This window comes from Saccopteryx leptura, chromosome 7 (assembly GCF_036850995.1).
Source record: "Saccopteryx leptura isolate mSacLep1 chromosome 7, mSacLep1_pri_phased_curated, whole genome shotgun sequence".
NCBI lineage: Eukaryota > Metazoa > Chordata > Mammalia > Chiroptera > Emballonuridae > Saccopteryx > Saccopteryx leptura.
In genome coordinates this window covers 106,957,832-106,974,044 of record NC_089509.1, presented here as the reverse complement: position 1 = coordinate 106,974,044, position 16,213 = coordinate 106,957,832, and the positions used below count along the sequence as shown (strand labels likewise).

At 38.6% G+C, this 16,213-nt stretch overlaps 1 protein-coding gene across 4 annotated transcripts in view; it reads left to right on the top strand.

Moving 5' to 3' along the window:
• SPAG16 (sperm associated antigen 16) overlaps nt 1–16,213 on the top strand; it is a 204,617-nt gene that overhangs the window by 146,491 nt on the left and 41,913 nt on the right. For all 4 annotated transcript variants that reach the window (XM_066346111.1, XM_066346112.1, XM_066346110.1 and 1 more), the window contains one exon: nt 10,075–10,140. In XM_066346111.1, coding sequence (XP_066202208.1) covers nt 10,075–10,140 — 66 coding nt within the window. The remainder of the gene's footprint in view (nt 1–10,074; nt 10,141–16,213) is intronic.

Sequence of the window (16,213 nt, the reverse complement as noted above, 5' to 3'; positions counted from 1 at the left end):
ATAGATTTGGCAGAGGAAACACTTTCAAACAACTATTATCAAATGTTCTGTAGAGCAAATTCCTTTTGAAAATGGCTCCTTTTTTTTCTTTTTTGTTCACTGTAAAAATGTTACCTCTACTTTGATATAATGATTACCTGTATTATCATATTTTCAAAATATCTGCTTATAGCACATGGTTGACAAATGTTTGTCATCACAAAAAAATGTCAACAAATTAGGATTACTTAAACTGTGGGGAAAAGCATAACTCATCCTTAAAGTCACCTTTTTAAAAAAGAAAATGTTTTAATGAAATATAATGTAAAATTCTGTGGGGGAATAAAACATTTTCTTGGTTATTCTCTGGTTTATTACAAAAGACTGTGAAGGTTGTAATCATCAAAGCACTAGTTTGCATAAAATGAACCATCTTAAAATATTCAAAGTGCTTCAAATGGCAATAATACATTGCAATACTTGAAGAAAGCCTCACTGCATTGTTATCTACATATTGTGATGCAGCTTGCAAGATTCAACGACATTCATATTGCACAAATCCTACATGAAAGCTTACTGCTCCCGCACTAAACAAATGTCAGCTACCATCAGTTCAGTGGTGAGATTCAGCCTGTTCACACCAGTTAGGCACAACCCATACCTAACTTTTTTGTTGTGTTCTGAGAACCAGTTGTTAAAATGGCACTTGTGATCAGAGTTCTCTCTAAGGTGGGCACCTGGGCAGCCACCTAATATGGAAATCACAAATTTACATTTTTTTCTCTTTTTTAACATTTATTTGCTCAACAGTGTATTCTAGTGGTTCTCAAAATGTGCGCCCTAGAAGATTTCCAGGTGTGCCCTATGGTATTTCAGAGAAATATGTGCCTGTTGCAGACCAAAAAACCAACAGGGTTTTTGGAGTTTAGATTTTGGGGGGACAGAGGTGTGGGGAATTGACTGTAAGCTGACAGTCTGCCCAACCCCCCACCTCACTTGCCTGATTAGGTTGCAAAAGGCTGTTAAGCTGTGGTGCTGGATTGTTTACACTTTCCCCCATGTTCCCCGGAAAGACTGGAGGCAAGTTTCTTCTATCCTTTGTTTGGTGTAAAGTTAAGATGATATGTATGGTGGGGGTTTTGGATTGATGATTAAACATAAGGGATTGTCTCTTGAAGCCTTTTGGATTTCTATGAAAGAAGAATATGTGGCAATATCTAAAAAAGCTTTGAACATTTTACTACAGTTTTCAACATCTTATTTATGTGAATTGGGATTTTCTACCCTCAACACAATTAAAAGTAAAAAGAGAGGAATTCTTCAATGTATTGATGAGGAAATGAGAGTTTGCCTTTCAAATATATGCCCAAACATTGAAGAAATCACTAGGACACATCAGGCTCATGTTTCTCATAAACACAAGAATGAAAAAACTTAACACATTTGTGCCAGGACCTGTCAAATTTACTAAATCTTACTAAGAATATATATATATATATATATATATATATAAAGATAACTTTTTTGTCTTTTTTTTATTTTTTAACTCCTCTTTTTTACTAATTCTAAAAAGCGTAACTCAAAAAATATAACATAAAAATGTTTTTTAATGTCAGAATAAATTTAATTTTGTCATATTTATTTTATTTAACTACCATAAAAGCACGCTTGGACTTTATATATTTTTTCTTTAATATTTGACTTAATTATTATAACATATTTCTCAGAAATTTGTATATAGTGCACCTACAATTATTTGTAGGATTTTAAATAAGACTCTTCCCTCTTTTTCATTTTTATCAGTTCTTTGAAATAAAACAACTCTGACAAGATTTCATCAAAGAAGTTATTCCAAATTGTAATGTCCCGGCTTAGGTATTGCTTTTGATGAAGGCGTTTCAGACTAGCATATTGGTAACCCATATTCCCTATACCATTAAAAGAGTAGGTTCACTTTTATCTTGGGAAAAAACTGGATGGAAAAAGCTTTTTTAACTTTTTGTAATTCATGAAACATTTATCTTCCAGTCAGGTTTTGTTGCGGCGGCACAAACGTGGTCCGTCAGCATTTCCATTATTTCCCCATATTTCCAGGGCTTTGCAAGAGCGCCTTGGAGATTCGGCTTTGAATTGAAACTTGGCATTTGGGATTTGAATCAGAAAACTCCATTTTTCTTACTAATTAATCAAATAGTTTAGAGGCCCACAATTTAGAAGAGGATCAAATGTAAAGCTTTTATTAACGCAAAAATATTTTGAGGCAAATTTGCTAATTTAAATATGTTTTTAAAATTATTAGCACTCACTATGCAAGCATCATGGTATAAAACTACATGATACTGGTTATGAAATACAATTAACCATTAAAGTTCCTAAGATAATAATATGTGAAAGATGGTAATGTTTTACACTTCTCCTTTTTGACTTCGTAAGTAGTTGATTTCCACTCTAGGACTGTGGATGATTTGAAGTTCTCAGCTTCATTCATGTTCTAACAGTATCAAGATACTGAACCAGGACAACTCAGGGAGGGAGATTCAGCAAGAATGCCAAAGTGTTTCAACCCATTTTTATAAAATTTAAGTACATGGGGGTAAATTTTGCAGTCTGTGAAAAGGGAATAATGGCATGCATTAATTCTGTAAATAAATATTTGATATTTAATTTGCTGAATACAATGTTGAAAGCTAATTAGAGCAGGGGTCCCCAAACTACGGCCCGCGGGCCACATGCGGCCCCCTGAGGCCATTTATCCGGCCCCTGCTGCACTTCCGGAAGGGGCACCTCTTTCATTGGTGGTCAGTGAGAGGAGCATAGTTCCCATTGAAATACTGGTCAGTTTGTTGATTGAAATATACTTGTTCTTTATTTTAAATATTATATTTGTTCCCGTTTTTTTGTTGTTTGTTTTTTTGTGTGTTTTTTTTTTTACTTTAAAATAAGATATGTGGAGTGTGCATAGGGATTTGTTCATAGGTTTTTTTTATAGTCTGGCCCTCCAACAGTCTGAGGGACAGTGAACTGGCCCCCTGTGTAAAAAGTTTGGGGACCCCTGCTCTAGGCAAAGGTATTAGCATCCATCTAGTATCCATACCTACTTCTACTCTTAGCCTATTTTAGTCTTCTCGGCTAAAGAGAGTTTTGAAAATATTATATAAATCTGTTCATGCAATGCTCTTTTTTTTTTTTTTAAGACTCTCCAAAAACTTCAGAGACACTCAGGATAAAACGCAAAATCCTTACCTTGGCCTTCAAAGCTTAAATAATCTAGGCCCTGCCTGGTCTTAAGCCCATTTTTATCCTTTCTGTTCTGTTCAGTCAGCTAAGTCCTACCTCAGGGTTTTTGTACCTGCTGCTCCCTCTGCCGGAAACACCCTCCCTATAATTTTATATAACTGTCACCCTCCTGGAGAAGGCCTGTTCTCACTACCCTACCTAAGTCAGTCTGTCTATGCAGTTACTCTTGCTTTAGCGTTTTCTCAAAGCACTTACCAGGTCTGACAATATAGTGAGGATTCTTTCTTTATATGCTCCAGGATGACAGCTCTTTAAATATTTGTTGACTGAATGAGTACAAGTTGTTAAATAACTTAAGTTTTCTGAGTTCCTGTTCCCTTATCAGAAAAAAATATAGGTCTCTTCTTGCCTTAAACTGAATTTCTATTTCATTCTCTTTCTCTTCCTTCCTCCCTCCCTCTTTCTTTCTTTCTTTCTTTCTTTCTTTCTTTCTTTCTTTCTTTCTTTCTTTCTTTCTTTCTTTCTTTCTTTCTTTCTTTCTTTCTTTCTTTCTTTTCTCTCTCTCTCTCCCTCCCTCCCTCCCTTCCTCCCTCCCTTCCTTCCTTCCTTCCTCCCTCCCTCCCTCCCTTCCTCCCTCCCTCCTCCCTTCCCTCCCTCCCTCCCTCCCTCCTCCCTTCCCTCCTTCCCTCCTCCTTCCTTCCTTCCTTCCTTCCTTCCTTCCTTCCTTCCTTCCTTCCTTCCTTCCCTCCCCCTTCCTTCCTTTCTTCTCTCCTTCCCTCCCTCCTTCCTCTGTCCCTCCCTTCCTCCCCTTCCTTCCTTCCTTCCTTCCTTCCTTCCTTCCTTCCTTCCTTCCTTTCTTTTCTTTTCTTTCTTTCTTTCTTTCTTTCTTTCTTTCTTTCTTTCTTTCTCTTTCCTTTTCTTTCTCTCTCTCTCTCTTTCTTTCTCTCTTTCTTTCTTTCACAAGAGAGACAGAGAGAGGGACAGATAGGAACAAACAGGAAAGGAGAGAGACAAGAAGCATCAATTCCTTGTTGTGGCACCTTAGTTGTTTACTGTTTGCTTTCTCATATGTGCCTTGACTGGGGGCTACCAGCAAAGCAAGTGACCCCTTGCTCAAGCCAGAGACCTTGGGTTCAAGCCAGCAACCTTGGGCTTCAAGCCAGTGACCTTTGAGCTCAAGCCAGCAACCATGGGGTCATGTATATGATCTCATGCTCAAGCCAGTGACCCTGAGCTCAAGCCAGTGAACCTGTGCTTAAGCTGGTGAGCCCATGCTCAAGCTGGATGAACCTGCACTCAAGCTGGAAACCTCAGGGCTTTGAACTTGGGTTCTCTGCATCCCAGGCTGATGCTCTATCCACTACACTACTGCCTGGTCAGGCTAAACTGAATTTCTTTAAATCTGGGATGCCTGAAGGCAAGAGGTAAGATGCTAGAGATGTGGATTTTTCTATTTGTGCTACGGAGAAAGCTCAGAGAGGCGCCTGGAGATCTGGAAATTTGCCCGAAGGAGAGAAACAGTCCAGAAAGCCGGGGTGGGAGTAGGCAAGGGGAGTAAGACACCCCAGGGAGGCATAGCAGGGATTGAAGGAACAGCAAGGAAAGCCCATGTTGGCACTGAGGGGACGTCCAGGCTCTTACCGTGTGCCACTTCCCGTCATTGTACTTCTCTTTGCTCTTGAGCCTCAGTTTCTTCCCTTCTGCCCCCAAAGCAAAGACCAGCTGTCCCTTTGACAAGTAAAGAGCCATAAAGGAAGTCTTCATGCCTGTGTAAAACACAAGCCCTCTGGAGGATGTGGTCTGCATGTCCACAGCAAACTGTGACCTGTGGGGGAAAGAAAGCAACATCCAAAGAGAGAAAACAGACATTTCTAGTGTTTTTTCAAATCTTCAAAGCTGTGAGAGAGGATGAGGAGCTAACCTCCAAACCCACATCATTTAAATAAGTAAACTGATTAAATGGCCTGTCTCCCTGGGAACTTTTTTTTTTTTAATTTAAAAAATTATTGGCCCTGGCCGGTTGGCTCAGCAGTAGAGCGTCAACCTGGCGTGCAGGAGTCCTGGGTTCGATTCCCGGCCAGGGCACACAGGAGAGGCGCCCATTTGCTTCTCCACCCCTCCCCCTCTCCTTCCTCTCTGTCTCTCTCTTCCCCTCCCGCAGCTGAGGCTCCATTGGAGCAAAGATGGCCCAGGCGCTGGGGATGGCTCTGTGGCCTCTGCCTCAGGCGCTAGAATGGCCTTGGATGCAACAGAGTGACACCCCAGAGGGGCAAAGCATCGCCCCCTGGTGGGCATGCCGGGTGGATCCCGGTCGGGTGCATGCGGGAGTCTGTCTGACTGCCTCCCCGTTTCCAGTTTCGGAAAAATGAAAAAAAAAAAATTATCAACTGATTTTAGAGAGAGAGGAAGGGAGAGAGAAAGAGAGAGAATGAAATGTCGATCTACTTCTGTACGTATTCTGACCAAGGCTCAAACCTATAACCTTTATATATCAGGATGATGCTCTAACCCACCAAGCTTAACTCTTAAAAGTCATTATATTCGGGTGTTAAAAATTGTGTTGTATAATTTCCTCACTGAGTTGGGGAATAATGTGGAAGTTCTACAGCAAACTGAACTAGTGGTGAAGGTCCCAGTGCGTGGCAAGGAGGAAGATACCTGACTTAAAAGAAAAAAAATCAACATTTAAAAAAATTATGGCAAAATACACGTAACATAAAAGTTACCATCTTAACAAAGTGTTCGCTTTAGTACTGTTAAGTACATTCACATTGTACAACCCATATCCAGAACTCTTTTCATCTTGCAAAACTGTAATCTGTACCCATTAAACAGCAACTCTACATTTCCTCTACCCCACTGTAAAGCCAGCAGCCGTGGCCAGGGCCACTATCACAGCCGCCCGGCCCATGCAGGTTCGCATTGGATTCGGACAGTCGGTAAAGAAACAACGGAGCCAAAAACTGGTGGGCCATAGTCTTTAATCTAGCTTGCACCCGGCGGGCAAGTAAAAATACACACTGGGCTCCAAAACCCACTCACATTCAGTGCTCACAAAGCTACTGATTTATCCGAGTTTCCTAGAATCAAAGGTTTCTAGCTCACCGGCCTTATTCTCCTCAGTTCCCCATCTCCTTCCTTATCCCAGATACAAACTCTGTACAAACTGGCATCTCACTCAGCACTCCGCCATCTTGGCTGCTTTTCCTGGCCTCCTCCACGTGGCCTCCTCCCGCTGCTGGCTCTATTCTCTCTGCTCTTTCATGCTAACCTCAGGAACCAAGAACCAAACTCCTGCTCCGTTTCCATTTTATAGTGTAGAAATCCAAACCCTTAATCCAATATACATAATAGGGAAGTCTCTTAATACAAAGTCACTTCTCTGAGGCATGATAGGATTGTACCACCTTACACCAAAAAGGGTAGGAAAGGCTTAATCCCAAAACCAAGCCCCAGGCTACAACAATCCTGCCTGCCCCCAACACACATTAATATCACCTGGGCGACAGCCTCCTTGTGTCATCTTTAACAAAGTGAGCATAATACATTTTATCCGCCCAACAGACAGCCATGGGGAACCCTAACACTAGCCAGTCCTCTACTCCACCACTCAAAGTCTCCTTGCCGATCTGTATCGAATCCTGCCACAGACTACGCCAAATGTAAAGCCAGCAGCTGTGGCCAGGGCCACTATCACAGCAGCCCGGCCCATGCAGGTTCGCATTGGATTCGGACAGTCGGTAAAGAAACCATGGAGCCAAAAACTGGTGGGCCATAACCTTTAATCCTACCTGGCACTCGGCGGGCAAGTAAAAATACACACTGGGCTCCAAAACCCAGTCACACTCAGTGCTCACAAAGCCACTGACTTATCCGAGTTTCCTAGAATCAAAGGTTTCTAGCTCACCAACCTTATTCTCCTCAGTTCCCCATCTCCTTCCTTATCCCAGATACAAACTCTACACAGACTGGCATCTCACTCAGCACTCCGCCATCTTGGCTGCTTCTCCTGGCCTACTCCACGTGGTCTCCTTCTGCTCTCTGCTCTGCTCTCTCATGCTAACCTCGGGAACCAAAAGCCCAAACTCCCGTTTTGCCCCCACTTTATACTGTAGCTTCACAACCTCTAATCCAATATACAAAGTAGGGAAGTCTCTAATACAAAGTCACCTCTGAGGCATGATTGGATTGTACCACCCTACATCAAAAAGGGTAGGAAAGGCTTAATCCCAAAACCAAGCCCCAGGCTACAAGGATTCTCAACACACATTAATATCACCTGGGCGACGGCATCTTTAACAAAGTGAGCATAATACAGTTTATCTGCCCAACACCCACGCTCTGGCAACTGTCATTCTCTATTGTGTCTCTGAATTTGAGTACTCCGGGTACTCTATGTAAGTGATACCCTAGCAGGCGTCCCCAAACTATGGCCTGAGGGCCGCATGCGGCCCCCTGAGGCCCTTTATCCGGCCCCCGCCGCACTTCCGGAAGGGGCACCTCTTTCATTGGTGGTCAGTGAGAGGAGCACTATATGTGGCGGCCCTCCAATGTTGTCTGAGGGACAGTGAACTGGCCCCCTGTGTAAAAAGTTTGGGAACCCCTGAATTAGAGCATAGTAGTAAAGCCTTTTCAACTTTGCATATTCCAAAATGCTCCATGAATGTCATCTAACCGTGAGGGGGTGAGGGGCATGATGATGACCCTCTGTCTTTAATCCTTTTTTGTAATCTTTTTCTGTAATCTGCCTTCCAGCCTTAAATGAGTGAAGACTAAGTAAATACAAGGTAGTGAATGTGAGTAGATAAAGCTTTTTTAGTAAAACTATTCTTCTTTTGACTGACTCTTCTCCAGCCACATTGGCTCCTTGTTCTTCTCACAATATACCAGACATTGGCTCTAGCTTTCCCCACTTACTGGAATGCTTTTCTCTGCAAGTCTTCTTGGCTAATTCCCTTATTGACTTCAGTTTTTATTTCTGAATGTGGTCAAACTACATGAGTATACTGGATTTGCACTTAGCCCCTCAATCCCAAATCTCATGATGCCCCTACCCTGCTCGACTCTGCTTATTTTCACAGTACTTATTTTACTTATCTTCTAACATACTGTATACTTTTATTCATTCATTCATTCATTCATTTTTAGTGAAGGAGAGAGATAGAGATCGAGAGACAGACACGGACAGGCAGGCAGCAAGGGTGAGAGATGAGAAGCATCAATTCTTTGTTGCGGCACCTTAGTTGTTCATTGATTGCTTTCTCATATGTGCCTTGACCAGGGGCTACAGCAGAGCAAGTGACCCCTTGCTCAAGCCAGCAACCATGGGGTCATGTCTATGATCCCATACTCAAGCTGGTTACTCTGCGCTCAAGCTGGTGAGCCCCCACTAAAGCCGATGCTCCTGCGGTCAAGACAGCGAGCTCAGCGTTTAGAAACTGGGTCCTCCCTGTTCCAGGCTGATGCTTTATCCACTGTGCCAGTGCCAGATTAGGTCATACTGTATACTTTTTTAAAAAAATGTCTCTTCTTCCCTTTCCCGCTAGAATGTAAGGTCACTAGGGACAAGATTCTTTGTTTTATTCATTGATGTAGTCTAAGCTCCTAGAATTGTGCTTAACGTATGTTAATCGTTCATAAATAGTGTGTTGAATGAATACATTGTTGAATTAAATATGAATTTCAGACTATAACAAGAATCTACCAATAATATTTCAGATATATTTTTCTTTGGTTCTTCTATAGTATTTGGAACATTTCCCTCAATTAAAAGTGCCCTTTTAACACTGGTGTAAAAATGAAAGCCCACCCCCAATTGAAATCCCCTTTGTACTATATGATAAACTATATTTCTGTGAATCATTTAAACTATAGCTTAAACATTTGTAAAATTAATTTTAACTTTATTAAGAAAAGATAATCTGGCCCTGGCCGGTTGGCTCAGCGGTAGAGCGTCGGCCTGGCTTGTGGGGGACCCAGGTTCGATTCCCGGCCAGGGCACACAGGAGAAGCGCCCATTTGCTTCTCCACCCCCCCCTCCTTCCTCTCTGTCTCTCTCTTCCCCTCCCGCAGCCAAGGCTCCATTGGAGCAAAGATGGCCCGGGCGCTGGGGATGGCTCCTTGGCCTCTGCCCCAGGTGCTAGAGTGGCTCTGGTCGCAACATGGCGACGCCCAGGATGGGCAGAGCATCGCCCCCTGGTGGGCAGAGCGTCGCCCCTGGTGGGCATGCCGGGTGGATCCCGGTCAGGCGCATGCGGGAGTCTGTCTGACTGTCTCTCCCCGTTTCCAGCTTCAGAAAAATACAAAAAAAAAAAAAAGATAATCTGATTTTGTAGAAGTGAAATATGGTTTTCACAAAGCAAATGCTTATTTTGTGTTAAAAATACTAATGTACATTTTTAATAACATTTTTATATTTGAAATGATTTTAATGCCAAACTTTGAAAATTCTGATGCTAAGAAAATGATCTTATAACTAAAAGAAAAAAGAAACAAGAACCCCATATCCCCAGCAGTGGTAGACATCATGGGCTTCACTACTTGGCTCTTGACATGAAAACGATTCTAATTGCAAAATGGAGTCACTTGGGGAAAGTTCACCATCAGTTCAATGGTATAGAACCAGGGACAGAAGAATTTCCATGTAGGTACCAACCCTGGTGGCACACTCTTTAGTATAGCCCTGTCTGATTCTGAATGGGAGCTGATAGCAAAAACTAACATTTTCTATCATGAGAATGTATTATTTATTATTGGACTAAAACATTACTTTAAAACAAATAAAATTTATTATTCTTCCATTTCTTTATGCACATTGAATTGGATTTATTTTATTTTGTTTCTGCTTTGTCTTCCTAGGGTAAATGTGAGCAGTCACTTTATGGTCACATGCATTCAATCAATGATGCCACCTTCACTCCTAGGGTGAGTACAGTTCTCCCAGTACATTTTACAATTCTTCACATGTATACATTTATTTAAATGAAACAAAATCCCACGGGGAAGGGGGAAATGTAAGTTAACACGGTAAGTAGAAGACAAATTTGGGAATTGGTTATGACAATGGAAAAAACATAGATAGTATAGGGTTGCAGAAATTTAAAACACAAACACATAATTTATATACAGTGATAGAAAAAATGAGGAATTCACTGATTGTACTTAACTCCACTAAAGCACATTTTTGAAAGCTTCTTGTTTAATTTGGGCTTCAAGAATATAAGTGTGATATAGACTTAATGCTAATCATAAAAATAACCAAACGCTTGAAAGGAAACCCAGGAATAAACACCATTAAAGAAACAAGAACTTTCTTCTGGTTTGAGCACAGCAACTTTGAGTGGGCAGCTTTTCATTTCCTCATGGGGAGGGTTTAAAGAGTTCTTTCTTCATATAAACTGACCGCATACCAAAAGAATTTTTCTGAAGCCTGAGATATTTAGATATTGGGATGATTTCTTCCCAAATAATGAAAATCATTAAACATTGTTTTGTGTTGCTGAGCTAATTGGGGTTATCTCTAAAAGGGTTTAGATAGCAATTGTGGAAAGATGATTTAAGTTTGTTCCTTCTCAGATGAAAGCTTTTTGACAAGATAGATAAACCCTCAAATCTTTTCAAACTCTATGCTTTAATTATATCTAACATTTTAATTTGTCTCTAGATTCCCAGTAAAGTGTGAATCTTAATTCCACACTCCTCTTCCAATTAGAAATCTGATAGATTCCCTACATCTAAATTCAAAATGATAGTATAGTCAAAATTCTGTTACTATTGTGTTGTTCTTCTTTTAGATAGAGGGAAAATGCTCCCTGAAATTTTTTTCTACTAAATTAAGGTTGTTTGCTATACCTAAAATTATGCCAAGATCACTGTCATCACTGAAAGGTTAATGATGAGCTCAACTGTAATGATATTCTAACAAAGGCATCTTAGTAAGAGATTTTCATTTGATTGACTCTATTGAGCTAATATCATATTATGGATTAGTTCTAGATACCAAGCAAAATTTTATTTCTAGCAGATTATAAATCCATGTAACCACTATGGACTCATATAATTTGTTACTTATACTAAAAATGTCTTGAGTGGCTTACAACTTTATGCACTCTAGGGAAATTAAATGGAAGCTAAAATGAAGTAAACTAGTATGCTGTAAGTTAGGCATTTTAGTTTGATAAGCAGTATTAAAGCCGGAAAAGTCACACCATTTAACATCCCAAATAGTAAACATTAATAAATATGGAAATAGCCAAATTAGATATATTGAATCAGCAATGAAGGGAGACATACATTAATTGCACATATTTCAAAGGCAAAATGATGAATATGAGGTCCAGGTGTCCAGCATCAAAGTGGCTGACCTGTTTTTGTTCACACGCTTTGTTCATGCCTACATGACTATTGTGACACAAGTCCAAATCAATATACTAGGGCCTCACTGAATTTCTCCATTAATTTGTCTCTTATTTGCTATAAATATTTAATATCTGTTAAGGAAATGATACTTTGTTATGATAACTGACACTTCAAAGTGAAATTTATGCTCACTACATCAGTTGATTTTAAAACTTTTATTTCATATGTTGCTGAGGAATTGTCAAGTGATTGGGAGGCAGCAGTTACTGAAAGAGCAAAAAAAATTTTAGGGATTTCTCAAGGACGTGGCCTTGTGGTGCACTTAACATTCAAACAATCAAAGTTGTGATAATAAACGTACTATAAGGTACATACATAATAGGCTGCGATTTGAATTACTTAGTATTAGTCTTGCTAATTGATGCCTTTGGAATGCGCATTTAGGTTCTGTTAGTTAAAATGCATTCAGCTATGTATGTAAACACAATTTTAAGAAAATTTTAGATTTATAAGCAGAAATCACAAATGTAAAATTCTGTATTAACTAGCTAGCAAACAAGAAGCACAGAAACAAATATAAAATATTTATGTATGGTCCTAAAAAGCTATGTAAATGTAATTTAATTTTTATATTATACAGGACTAGGGCTCTGATGTCCTACTGGAAGTATTTATTTGAAAATAGTTATTTATTTAAAACCTTATAAAAGTAATTTGTTAATGAAACATTTTAGAGATCTAAGAAAGCTTTTTACTAAGTTTATTTTGTAAAGTGAAATGAAAAACAAAAAAAAATGTACAGTACTTGTTGGAAAAAATGTTAATAAATACAGACAATTCAATATAAGTTAAAAGAAAAAAAGACTATGTAAACATACAAAGCAAGAAAATGAGCAGCCTATATGTATCAGAGACAGTCTCTCCAGCTTCAATTTTCCAGGAAATTGACCCACAGTCTGACCAGGGTGGAGATTTCATCAGGCCTTTAGGTAGATCTTGTTGATCCTCTCTTGGGGCGATGGCTTGGTGAGGTGGGCATCCTTATTTCTCTGGGGACATTTACAACTGTTATTCTAAGAGTCACATAGCCAAAATGGATATTCTGTACCTGTCTGGTGAAGTCAGGTGCAAACAACTATAAGTCAACTCTATTAGGATACCATTTAATATTTTCTAGTGAGTATTCACCTCCATCTCACATGTTTAAGCTAGGAATTTTGTCTCAGTTCATTGATTGTTGAACAAAATTAGAAGGTAGTATAAGATTGAAGATAATTCTAGAAGGTCTAGGGTTCTGACCTGCTCATGAAAAAAGAGGTATCAGATATACCTCAATTCTATTCTCACTTCTTCCAATTGACCTGGTGTGTTCATTCTAATATTGTTATAATGAATGTTTTAAATGTAAAGGTGTGTATTTTTATTGCAACTAGATATGTAAAATACAGATAATCTGTCCAAAATGGATGACAAATCTGTATTCTTTGGCCTCTGCCAGAATGATTTAAAAATGCCAAAGGAAACTATGCAATCAAAGTTTTAAATTTAATTAACTTTAAATGTATTCCACTGACGTATATATGGGCAGTCACTATTGCTCAACATTTACACTATATTTCTCTAGTGTGCTTAGTTTTCCATTCACTTAGATTACTTTTATAACTGCTCCTTAAATATTCTCACATTTTAACTTCCCTCTCATTCACCAAGTCTCCTCTTACATCCCCGACTTATTCTTTAATGAGAAACCAGAAGCTGTCGGAGAAGAATCTCCCACCTTCCTACTACACAGCTAAGTGCAGGGGCATCTCCGGGAACTTCCGTGTGACCCTCCAGCCTTCACGGAAGGGGTGTGTCTCCTATGGCTCTTTGATATTTCAGGCTGTATTGCAGATCCCATTCCTCTTTCGCTCTCCTCGTTACACTTTTAGTGATTCCTTGTTATTACCCTTCTACAGGGTTATTTTCATCTATACAGAAACATGCTTCAAAATTTTCTGTATTTAAAAGTTTGCCATTCCATCTCTCAATCACTTACCTCACTTTTCTTCCTTTCATGTACTCTTGATTTCTTTAAATTTGAACTTATTGAAAATTGCTTTTAGTTCCCATATGTGTAATATAGATGACAAAATTGAAGGTTAGCTTTGAATTGCTGGTTTAATATTTGATGAGATACTTGTCAGTAAAATTATCCTTATTATGTTAGTTTTGGAGATTTAGTAGGACTTACTTGCTGTCTTATATGTGTCCACTTTTTAAATGTCCTATGTGGGTTTGGAAAGAACGTTTATGTTCTCTTTTTGGGCATGTAGTTTTATTTCTAAGATAAAAATTGCTTTAACTAATTATTGTACAAACCATATGAAACCTGATTTTTTCTTTACTTTTTCACATTATAAGACAGGAATGTTAAAATCTTCCAGTGCTATTATGGATTTTCCCATTTTCTATTTTTAGATGCCATTTTATAGATGTTAAGACTACATTGTTAGATCTGTGCAAGTTTATGATTCATATCTTCCTCATAAATACTTCCTTTTAAATTTTTGTAATTGCCCTCTTTGACACAATTAAAATATTTTTTATCATTTTATTGTATTTACCTAGTATTTCTTTTATCATCCCTCAATTTCCTTCCTTTTTATAGGTTGAATCTGAGTTATTTCTCTAATTAGCAGTATATACTGTTCTACTTTTTAATAAAATCTAAGTCTTTAATAGCTGATTTTAACTCATTTACATTTATTATTAATATATTTAAACTCACTTTTACAATTTTATTTTCTATTCTATTGATTTATAGTTCTTTGACTTTCTCCTTCTTGTCTATGTCTATTTTTAATAGTTACTTTCTGTTTCTTTTTTACGATTTCCTTTTTGTTTTGAAGGGGTGGGAAAAGAATAGACAGTACATGCTGTTGGTCTTTGTATGTTTTATTTTCATTTTCTATTCCTTTTTGTTCTGGAACTCTTTTTACCAATGAAAGTCTACCCTCAACCTAGTAGTTGATCCAGTGTGGGTAATTTGTCTGATTTCTCTCTGATACATTTTAATATATATGATTTTATTTATTTTTTTATTTTATTTTATTTTATTTTATTTTTTTAATAAATTTTGATTAATGTTAATAGGATGACATTAATAATTCAGGGTACATATATTCAAAGAAAACATGTCTAGGTTATCTTGTCATTAAATTATGTTGCATACCCCTCACCCAGATTCAGATTGTCCTCCGTCACCCTCTGTCTAGTTTTCTCTGTGCCCCTCCCCCTCCCCCTAACTCTCTCCCTTCCTCCCTCCTGCATCCTCCCTCACCCCACCCCTGGTAACCACCACTCTCTTGTCCATGTCTCTTAGTCTTGTTTTTATGTTCCACCAATGTATGGAATCATGTAGTTCTTGTTTTTTTCTGATTTACTTATTTCACTCCGTATAATGTTACCAAGATCCCACCATTTTGCTGTAAATGATCTGATGTCATCATTTCTTATGGCTGAGTAGTATTCCATAGTGTATATGTGCCACATCTTCTTTATCCAGTCTTCTATTGAAGGGCATTTTGGTTGTTTCCATGTCTTGGCCACTGTGAACAGTGCTGCAATGAACATGGGGCTACATGTGTCTTTACGTATCAATGATTCTGAGGTTTTGGGGTATATACCCAGTAGAGGGATTGCTGGGTCATAAGGTAGTTCTATTTGCAGTTTTTTGAGGAACCACCATACTTTCCTCCATAATGGTTGTACTACTTTACAGTCCCACCAACAGTGTATGAGGGTTCCCTTTCCTCCACAGCCTCTCCAACATTTGCTATTACCCATCTTGTTGATAATAGCTAATCTAACAGGGGTGAGGTGGTATCTCATTGTAGTTTTGATTTGCATTTCTCTAATAACTAATGAAGCTGAGCATCTTTTCATATATCTGTTGGCCATTTGTATTTCTTCCTGGGAGAAGTGTCTGTTCATGTCCTCTTCCCATTTTTTTATTGGATTGTTTGTTTGTTGTTGAGTTTTATGAGTTCTTTGTAAATTTTGGATATTAGGCCCTTATCTGAGCTATTATTTGAAAATATCAGTTCCCATTTAGTTGGCTGTCTGTTTATTTTGATATCAGTTTCTCTTGCTGAGCAAAAACTTTTTATTCTGATGTAGTCCCATTCATTTATCTTTGCCTTCACTTCTCTTGCCATTGGAGTCAAGTTGATAAAATGTTCTTTAAAACCCAGGTCCATGAGTTTAGTACCTATGTCTTCTTCTATGTACTTTATTGTTTCAGATCTTATATTTAGGTCTTTAATCCATTTTGAATTAATTTTAGTACACGGGGACAGGCTGTAGTCGAGTTTCATTCTTTTGCATGTGGCTTTCCAGTTTTCCCAACACCATTTGTTGAAGAGGCTTTCTTTTCTCCATTTTGTGTTGTTGGCCCCCTTATCAAAGATTATTTGACCATATATATGTGGTTTTATTTCTGGGCTTTCTATTCTGTTCCATTGGTCTGTCTATTTTTCTGCCAATACCATACAGTTTTGATTATTGTGGCCCTATAATATAGTTTAAAGTCAGGTATTGTAATGCCCCCAGCTTCATTCTTTTTCCTTAGGATTGCTTTAGCTATTCGGGGTTTTTT